The sequence below is a fragment of the Otolemur garnettii genome, unplaced genomic scaffold (genome assembly GCF_000181295.1).
Source record: "Otolemur garnettii isolate 467f Iridium unplaced genomic scaffold, OtoGar3 scaffold00189, whole genome shotgun sequence".
NCBI lineage: Eukaryota > Metazoa > Chordata > Mammalia > Primates > Galagidae > Otolemur > Otolemur garnettii.
Genome location: NW_003852584.1, coordinates 757,414 through 768,071, shown reverse-complemented (window position 1 = coordinate 768,071; position 10,658 = coordinate 757,414). Strand labels below are relative to the sequence as shown.

Genomic DNA, 10,658 nt, shown 5'->3' with positions numbered 1-10,658 from the left:
ATTTCAAATATTTAGAAGACTCAATATGTGGAAGAATCTATCTCAATTAATTATTGAGTCATTATTCCCACCTTCTACCCAATCCAATGCTATAAAACAGGCTACATGCTAAGTAAATACTTTTTGATTGTTAAAAAAATGATAAAATGATGACAAGTAACTGATTCCTATCAGAGAAAGCAGATAGTGCCAAGGCCAGACAACTGAGATGCCCAGCAAAGGTGGTGTGAGGTGAGATGGGAGGCAGAAGGGGGCAGAATGAGGGGGGCTTGTTCATCATTTGAACTTTAAGTATGCCTCAAAACCCCTTTAATGAAGACAGTTTCTTTTTAAAGATGACTGTTGGAACAGAATAATGAAGGGTAATATGACTGTGTTCACATTCAATCAACTTTATTTACACAAATAAAACCTAAAGGAAAAAGCCAATCTACGTACTTACATGTCAATAGTGTTTAAAAATCCATTAGAGGAAAAAAAGATAATTTAGTCAGTAAAATATTTTCTAGAAAAATAGAAGTCATCATTATTCCAAGAATCCTCCATTTTTACTACATATATACGATGCATACATTAAAAAATACCTAAGAATATTTTATGAAGTTATAAAAAAAAATCAGCATTACCTGTCAAGTATTATCTCTAGCATGTGCAATCAAAACTGTTAAGGTTATCTGAATAAGAAATCCCTGTTTATCACAGAAAGCTTTTAACAGAACTTGCCTTGGCAATTGACTCCCAAGTCTTCTGTATCCTCCGGCTCCCTATAATACTGCTACTTAATTTTGTAACTACACAAAAATGTTTTAGGCAATGCTTGTCCCTAAAGTATTAAGAGTTCAAGTAAATGTAAATGTTTTTGCTCCATTTTCTCAGAAGTTTTTACCTTAGAACACACTCTGTGAAATCAAATTGCATCGCGTGTATATAGCCTCTACACTTATGTATACCTTGGTATCTTTTAGGGGCATCTAAGGTAAAGGGTCTTAGTCTCATTTAGGCTTAAAACTAATGTTTAACTTGAAACTGACAGCAATTGACAACCTTATAGACCTAAAAATCACAAGACAGGATAAAATTTTCTGTCTCTTTGTTAGCTCCATGAAGTTTATGAGATCTCCATCCACTCCCCAGCCCCGCTGCCATTTTCTCCAGCCTTAGAAGAAATGTAACTGAAGACTGGAGATAAACTTATTTATTGTAACAAGTAAATGCAGTCAGATAATCATCTCCCCATTCACAAAGTCACTCTTCTGAACCTTCCTAATCCAATTTGAGATCACTTTGAAAAAACGTCCCCTTTTAGCAGGCTTTTGTTTTGTTTTATCCCCAATTAAAGTGATTCACAGGCAAGGAAAGCCTTAGGTGACTCACTTTATTTTGAGAGAGTTGGTGGTTTCCTACACCCTGGGGTGGGAGCTATAGACAGGGAGTGAAGTGTCACCTGATAGAGCACTTAGTGCAGTGGACAGAGCTGTGCCCATGGCTCATTATGGTTCAGTTCAGTTCCTAAGCCTTCTCCAATAAAAACTCTCTGCCTGGAACCACCTGCTCTTTGCACACGGTGCAGCCAGGGAAAGGGCATCTGAGGCCTGCCCAGGCCTTGCATCCAGCTCACACTGGGTTCTCACGAGGAGAGGTGGTTAAAGGTGTGTCAGATGTAGTGTGTTGTCACGGGCCGAGTTGTATAACCTCTCACCTGTTAAAAACATTTTCCAAGACAGAGGGTAGAGTTAAGGAGCAAGACCAAAGATGTGGCCTGCCTGTCTCCTCCTTCCATCATGAGCTGGGTGACCTCGGCTACATGACCCTACCTTTCTGAGCCAAAGCACTAAACACATAATCAACACTCAGAACCACAGCACTTTTCTGAGCCAAAGCACTAAACACATAATCAACACTCAGAACCACAGCACAAAAGACTTCATGAAGTCTTTTATCATTTTTCATAGTATAAGGCACTTATTTTTTCTTCATATGTATACAAGTTTAAAGACAATGAAATCATAAGCGAATGTAATTGTAATGATCTATTATCATGATGACACATGGTTGTCTATAAAAACATTCCCTAACTTCTTTCCGAACCCCTTGCCATTGTGGAATACTGCTTTTGGATTCCTTAAAAAATGGGGAGAATTTCATGAGTCTCTTTTCTCTTTTATTTATTAGGTTTGGGGGAAGGGGATTCAGCAAGTTTCATTTCCATTGCTTTTAATTATCTCCATATCCTTTCCCAAACCCAAATGCAACAACCCAGAGCATTTTGTATGTGTGACATACAAAAAGACAAGAGCTCCTGTGTTTACTGTTATTAAGTGGCCCTCCATCCTGGGATTGAAGCCCTCCTTGTTTACCAGCCAAGTGTCACCACATCCCCAGTCTCAAAATGGGTGGCTTGTCAGTTATGTCCCTTCCTGAACTCCTCCACTTATCTCCATACCTGCTGTACAGAAAAATGAGCACAAAACAAGGACACATCAAAACACTTAAAAAAAAAAATTCTAATCTCAAAAATTTTTAATTTTTGGGCAGTGCCTGTGGCTCAAAGGAGTAGGACGCCGGCCCCATATACTGGAGGTGGTGGGTTCAAACCCAGCTCTGGACGAAAACTGCAAAAAAATTAATTTTTAAAAAAATTTTCTTATGCCATATAACAATGAATGCTGGTGATGTCACCAACCTGTCGTGGAATTAACTTTTGCCTTTTGTTCCTTATGAATGTACAAATTCAGTTATGTGTTTGATTTCACACACGTTTTGCTATATTGACTAGAACTTTTTAATGAGAAAGTCTTTTAATTTAACATACTTTGCAGTTCATTGATAACAAGTAAGTTTTTTAAGTCATTGTAGGATTACTAAATGCTGTTGTATAATGTTGTACACTTTTCTGGCCAGGTTACTTGTCCACCAAGACAACTGCTGAAAAAGACACAGTGGTCAGAAGCTGCTGAGAAGTAGATTAAAACAATGCTAGTTTTAAATAACCTATGTTCTTCTGTCAAGGGCTATTGCACCAATGCAGTTAATCAAAGTTGTTACCCATTTAGATGTGACTGAAATCACTGTTTTTGCCCTACCAGAGTTTCTGTTTTCTTTTCTTTTGAGAACTCTGCATAAATTCCCACTCTTTCTGTCACCATAGACACAGTTAAGCGTCTTGTATTTGGAGGGCATTCCCATCCCACAAAGCCACCCATCTGTGGAGTTGCCATGGCGCCAGAATGTAAATGTGAACCAACTCAAAATACGCTTCCAAGAGGCACTATGGGCAGCATTTTAGGGTGTTGGTTTCGGTCTCTCGGATGAGATTTTCATAAATGACCAATTTATTGTGTAAAGATGACTCTTCCAGGCACCAGGAAGGCATTTTCCAGACCTGACTTGTATCAACTGTCCTGTGTTCCTGTCATCAGCAACAATAGAAGTCTCAGAATTTAATAGCAAACGTTGGCTCCTGGCCTCCTTGTTAAAACAAGTCTGCACGGGTCTGGGAATGGGAGAGACGGCCGTTTGTTTTGTTAGAGAGGAAGGAGATGACCTGTGCTTTGCTTAGCATCTTTGGAATCATGACCACAATTTAGTACAATCAGATACAGGTTGTTCAAGGAATTATCAAAGCTCACACTTGGATTTGAGGTTGGAATTGAGGTCCATGGGGAGACACTGATCATATTCTACCAGAAAACAATGCAATTCAAATGCAGAGTTGAGAAACACACCATTAGGAGAATTTATTCAAACACCTGTGCAGAGACAGTTCAATACACAGTATCATTAAAAAAAATTATTTCCAGAGTGCAGTTCTATTTTGAATATAATTCAAGATAGGACCTAGCTGTCGGATTTGTATAAAAGGACATTAATTCACCAGCTTGCCTGGTCTGCTTTTATATTTCACAAGGGGTTGTATGCAGCTATTTGTGGCAAAATAAAGAACAGTGGAAGTGAAAAGTGAACAGATCATAAAGAATCACTTTTTCTTCAACAAATCCATCAGATCGTCTTCTATTCCTTTCTCACTCAGCTCATCTAGACTGTAGTACCTGTGAATTATCTTCTCAGCAGTGACCACCACAACGCGGAGCCCATGGGCGTCTCTGCCCAGCTGGCACCCGATGGCTGATGACACCACCATGTCCAGGTCCTGGTAGGTACCCCCGGCGTTCCTGTGGTAGTGGCCTGAGAACACGGCTCTGATACCTGCAGGGAGGGAAAAAGACATTAGGGGACGGAGGATTTTCATGTCGGTGAGTGGGGAGTGCCTGTGTTTTATTCTGTGAACAATCATATATTAAACATATTATTATATACAGTTCATTCCTTGTGTAACAAACACAAAGGCAGCCCATGTGCCATCTAGAATCTCTTCATGGATAATTCACATACACAATATATTATTAACACGTTTGCCGTGACTCGTACAAGACAGCCCTAGTGATTCAAAGAAGGAAGCTAAGATGCAGGACCCTGGGGAGAGAGGAAGGGAACTAAGGAAAACCTTTTGAGGCTCCTATAAACATCTACAGGATGGAAACTATTATTTTTATCTATTAAAAATAGTGTTTGTGGAGTTCTAATCCAGATTATTGACCATGTTTGACACCTGATGTATCTCACCTGCTCCAAACTTACAGCTATGATAGAATGGCAAAACAAAACAAAACAAATAAAAAAACCCAAGGACAGACCCCCCAAAATTAAATAGCTCCATGGGCCAGAATCAAAACAGAACAGCAAAGTAATGAGTAGAAGCAAATGTTGCCACAAGCGACGCTCTTAGACCCTCACCGAGATGAGCGGATGAAGCCCGGCTGCCCCCTGCATCAGGGTGAGGGCCCGGCTGCCCCCTGGGCGAGTGCAGGCACCTGTTCAGGGAAAGAGAGGAGAGCAGGGCCACTGTCTGCTGCTGGGGCTGGGGCAGCAGTGTGCTGGGAAACACTGAACAAGTTATTTAAAAAACAGAGCTGATTTGTTATGTTTACTAATTTCCATGGTGTAAATACTTCCAGCGTGGCTGATTCTGAGTTGCCAGCGTGATGTCATTGAGCTGGACCCGGAAAGATGCCCAGTAAAGCACCGTTAGATAGTGTTTCCCACATAACGATACAAAAGCCGTCCCTAGGAGGGGCGACTCGCACCTGCAACCCCAGCATGTTGGGAAGCTGAGGAGAAAGCTGCTTGAGGCCAGGGGTTTGACACCAGCCTGGGCAGCTGGGGTGGGCTGTGTGTGGTGCTGTCCTTTCAAAGAGCAGTGCAAAGAGGAGGAGAAAAATAAAAAAGAACACCTTACAGGGAAGATATTGGGCAAACATCTACAGCATAAGTCATGCTAACAGTCTGTCCTCTTGATAAAACTGCAAGGAAAATGGCACTTCCCCGCTGAGGCAGGAGAATCACCTAAGCCCAGGAGTTGGAGGCTGCTGTGAGCTGGGACGCCACGGCACTCTACCAAGGGCGATGGAGTGAAACTCTGTCTCTAGAAAAAAAAAAAAAAGAAAGAAAATGGCACTTCACCTCTGAGGGCTTCCTCCCCCAAATCTATCACCTAGGTCTAATCATGAGGAAAACACAAGACAGATTCCAGCAGAGAGACATCCTATAAAATACCGGCCAACACCCTCAAAACTGCCACAGCCACAAGGAGCTTAAGGGAGATTATGAGGACTAATTGTAAATTTTTTAGATTTTTAAAAATAAACTGTTAATTTTAGAACAATTTTAGATTTATGTTAAAATTATGAGGATAATACAGGAATTTCCATGTACCCCACAGCCGTTTCCCCATTTACTAGCATCTTACATTAGGAAGGTGCGTTTGATACAGGTGAGAGCAACACTGACACTTTATTATTAACTGAAGGCTAGAATCAGATTCCCTTAGTTTTTTCTAACATCCTTTTTCTGTTCCAGGATCTGAATAATTTTTACCAATTCCACTCTGAGGAACAAGGAAGGAAACAGGGATTGAGAATGACGGTAAAGACAAAGGAGAATGAAAATAAGGAAGGAGGGAGGGAAAAGAGAAAAGCCGGGGAGCAATCGGGTGCGCGGGGCTCAGGGACGGGAGCAATCGGGTGCGCGGGGCTCAGGGACGGGAGCAATCGGGTGCATGGGGCTCAGGGACGGGGGCTGCTGGGCTGGAGGCTCCCACGGGCGCTGGGTGCACAGCGAGAGGTACAAAGGAAGAGGTCTCCGCCTTCCCTCCTCAGACAGACGGGGCGGGGAGGAGCAGCACACGGACGCTGCTGTGCATCACGGGGCACACGGCTCATGGAGGTCACATGACAGTGGATGCCATGCACCTACTGTGCCTCTTCTGTGTTTAGACACAGAAGTACCCAGCATTATGCGAGTTACCTGGTATTCAGTCCAGTACCACCCTGTGCAGGCTGCAGCCCAGGAGCAACAGGTGTGCAGCAGGCTTTACCTTGTAGGTCTGTGTAAGCTAGAGCATGCACCTGACAAAATCGCCCAAGGATGCGTTCCTCGGGACATAACCCTGTCCTCCCCATCTTTAAGTGACACGTGACTATTATTACAGTGCAAACAGATGTAACTCATTGCAGTGGGCAACCTGTCTCACATTTTATGGTACATTCTCCTTGACCCAGAAAAACTGTATTGGTAGAAATATATCCTTCAGAAATCCCCAGAGAAGAACCCCAAGAACCCTGTGTTGTGGCTGCGGGCATGGATATATGACACAATATTAACTGAGTTACTGTGAGTAATGTTGATGATGGGAGATTAAATGGCATTACATACATTCGAAAAAAGAGGCAGATTTACATGTACCACCATTGAAAGTCACCAAATATATTAAGTATTTACAGTGAGCTGCAAAAAGAAACCCGTGCGATCCTCTGCGTGTAACGTGATGTGTACTGAACAGGGCGTGTGTGGGCAGGGCATCCCTCTCCCTGTTTTATGACTGTAGTATATATTTCTAAAGATCATGAACTGAGTGGTGATCAGGAACAAAACATCAAGGTGATGTGAATGGGGCAAGCATGGCAGTGTGCCAGATGGACTGAGCTGTGTGGTGCACAGGTTGTGGCTGGAACTGTGGGGTCCCAGCCACAGAGGAAGAACTGAACAGCTCTGATGGTGCAAAGTGCCATGGGAATGCCTCCTTCCTCTGCAGCCTTCTCGTGGGTTGAAGGCTTAAAGCTTGCTTGAATAGGAGCTTGTGCAATCAGCCCCACCTGGGGCAGCTCCACATGGCTGGACAGAAAGCACTTAGCATTATTATTATTATTATTATTTTTGCAGTTTTTGGCTGGGGCTGGGTGTGAACGCGCCATCTCTGGCATATGGGGTGGCGCCCTACTCCTTTGAGCCACAGGCACTGCCCCAGCATTATTTTTTTTTTTACACATGCTAAATTATGTTTGTGAATTTTGGCTCTTTATGCCTAACTCATAGTTGCAAACTGTACTATTTTGCCCACTGCTTTTCAAAGGCACTCACATTAACCGTAATTAGCTGTAAAAACTCATTTACGTCTAAATTTCATGCCCTATTGATTGGCATTTGCAGAGATGGGAACATTGATGGTGATTGTTCAAGTTCCAAGGGGACCTTCTGCCTTTTCTGGCCAGAGAAATGTCTCCCCCAAGCCCAGTGAGGAACTTGCTATTTTGGGGTCCTAAGAAATGGAGCAATGACCATGGTGATATGTTTACAAAGGGATGGTCAGGTGGGAGGTCAAAGTTTGTTTCAAAGTAGGAAGCCACGGCTAACTCCATCCTCTGGGTTCTGGTGCCGAATTCAAGGCTCTGGCATGTTCTTGGCTGGCCCAGTGAAAACTGAAACACAAGGGAGAAGACGTTGAGTTGGAAAATGAGGGAGTTACTTCTTGAGTTGGACCCAGATCCAGAAGAAGCCTAGTGAGTATTTGGTTGTGAGAGTTTCTGAGTCTATTTCTCAGCTCCCGGGAAGCCCAGGAGTTTTGAACCCTGCATAGGTTTTCCTCTTCCTGCCTCAAGTAACGGCAACCAAGGAGGCAAAGAGGAACAAGGATGGGTCTAGAACAGTCCTGTCAGGACTGGGACACACAGTACTTCCTGTGCTCCATCTCACTGAATTCTCCCAAGGCACCTGTGTCCTAGGGACTTGCATCATCCTCATTTTATAGATGAGAACAACAGAGGCCCAGAGAAGTTGAGAAAGAAATGCAAAGCTACACAGTTAGACCACAGGCTAGCCAGGATCAGAACTCGGGTACTTGGATGTCAGAACCTTTGTGAGTTCCCATTTCTGCATTTGTAAGACAAATAAAGATGATGCCTATCTCATGGCCAGCTGAAGTCCGGAGGGGAGCATGGATGTTGGTAAAAGCCGGTCACTCCCCCAGGAGGCTAGGTCCAGGGAAGGCCAGCTGTCACTGCTGGAGCAGGGCACAGACAAAGAGGCCTCACTCAACAATGTGTTCCGCCCATGTTTCAATCCTGTCCCTGTCATGCTGACCTGACCGGCTGTGAGCACTTGTCAGAAGTTCTACCTGTCCAGGCTTTCTGTTAGCCTTTGATAGGGAAGCACTGATTCACAACTCAACAGAGGTAAGGGATGTATTAATGAATCACTACTTCCCCGATGGCGGGCGATTTCAGGGGTGTTTTCATGAGTTGTGCAGGATTTTCATTCCACTGTGCATCAGTCACCTGCGGCAGATGCGCCTCTGTGGCTCCTTAATTGAGTATTACACGTAGATTGCCTTTGAGTTATGAACTGCTGTAAGGAGACACAAGCATCTTTTTAAATTACTGCCAGCACATTTCCCACCGAAGACAGCCACTGCATCAATAGAGCGACTCCGCAGGACCGGCTTCGTGTCTGTTTTTCATGGTATCGAGTCAGGAGGATGCTATAAAAGTTATTTTTAAGCTGTCTTGATCTAAATCCACTTCAAATCAAGCAGAGGATTGCGATACAATCGCTATATAATTCAACATTCAAACATTGGTAACTTGCTTCAGATCAATCAGGAAATTGGGACACAACCCAGTGCAATTCTCATACTGTGATACTGAAAACTGACTTCCCTAATGTCTTTGTGACTTAGTCCTGGAAAGTCCAAACAAGTTCTATTTGGACCACATTTACTCCTACCTCCCCACCCCCCTCCCCATAGGGTATCACTCTGTTGCCCAGGCAGGAAACCTCCAGCTCCTGGGCTCAAGTGAGCCTTCTGCTGCAGCCTCCCAAGTAGCTAGGGCCTCAGGGGTGGATCACTACACCTGGATGATTTCTTAATTGTTTGTAGAGACCAGGTCTGGCTAGGTTGCCCAGGCTGGTCTTGAACTCCTGGTCTCAATTGATCCTCCCACCTCGGTCTCCCTCAGTGCTGGTGACAGGTGTGAGCCACACTGCCCAGCCAGCATGTACCTTTATCCTGCAAGAGGGCACACTGATGAAAAAGCTATGCATTTTTTTACACTGCCAGCTGTGACACTGAAAAATGTGCTGTAAATCATCATTCACACTCAATTTATTCTGTCTCGGTGGTAGAGAAAAAGTGTGACTCATTAAAAAAAGGGAGAGAGAGAAGGAAAGTTAAAAAAAGAAGATTGGTATGAATGTACAGAAAACAGGTATAAATAATCCCTCCTGAGGTAAAGAATTTCCTCAGCAGGCAGCCAAGGTGCAGGCTTTGAGACAGAAATCTTGGCCAGTGGTAGCCACAAGGCAAAGGAGAGACAAGATGTTTTTTAAGTGGGCCTGGAAGGTGCAGGCTGCAAATGTGATGTCAGGTAAGCCCTACCTGGCTCATTCAGGAAGCAGTTCTTCACATTTAAATTAGGGCTTTTGAGTTGGCGATTTGGGAACTCTAGATTCCAGTATGCTCACGCTCATTAGAGTGTCACTGGTACCCTTCCCAGTGCATAAATGCCTGTGGTCCAGGACTGCTGGGGGATGTGGAGGAAGGAAGACATCTGTCCCATGCTCTCTGGGTATGACAGGGGGCTGTTCCTTCAGTCGATTCAAGGCAATAAACTTGCTGATGTCTCTCTTGGTGTCAGGTGTTGCTAGAATATAGTGAAACCATCCCTAGCAATCAAGAGCTCAAGGTCTACAGCCAAGAAGTAATGGAAAGAGCTATTCAAAACAAAATGCAGAGTGACAGCATGATTTAACAGTGTCTTATTACCAAACATCTCCTGTGAGCTTCACTTTAGTATCACCTCACTTCAGCCTCACAGGGACTCTCACAAGGAAGATATCCCCTTTTACAGATGAGAGAGTGAGACATGGAGAGGTTAAGTGACTTGCCCGGGGTTACACGCTAGGATATGTACCTGGACCAGCTGATTCAGAAGCACATGCTCTGTCTACCATCTTAGAAGTGCAAAGTGTCAAAGAGGACAGTGCTGCAGGGTCTGCAAGGCTTTCGAGCTGGGCACGGTGGTGCTTCCCAGCACTCTGGGAGGCTGAGACGGGTAGACTGCCTGAGCTCAGGAGATCATGACCAGGCTGAGCAAGAGTGAGACCACATCTGTACTAAAAATAGAAAAACTAGCCAGGCATTGAGGCAGGCGCCCCTAGTCCCAGCTACTTGGGAGGCTGAAGCAAGAGAATGATCACTTAAGCCCAAGAGTTTGAGGTTGCTGTGAGCTGTGATGCCTCCACACTCTACTCAGACTGAGACTCCG

At 44.1% G+C, this 10,658-nt stretch overlaps 1 protein-coding gene across 1 annotated transcript in view; it reads right to left on the bottom strand.

Moving 5' to 3' along the window:
• Window positions 1-3,100: 3,100 nt before the first annotated feature.
• The window catches only part of CPPED1 (calcineurin like phosphoesterase domain containing 1), a 56,398-nt gene continuing 48,840 nt past the window's right edge, over window positions 3,101-10,658 (bottom strand). The window contains exon 3 of the mRNA XM_023507560.1: window positions 3,101-4,206. Coding sequence (XP_023363328.1) covers window positions 3,977-4,206 — 230 coding nt within the window. The 3' untranslated portion in view covers window positions 3,101-3,976. The remainder of the gene's footprint in view (window positions 4,207-10,658) is intronic.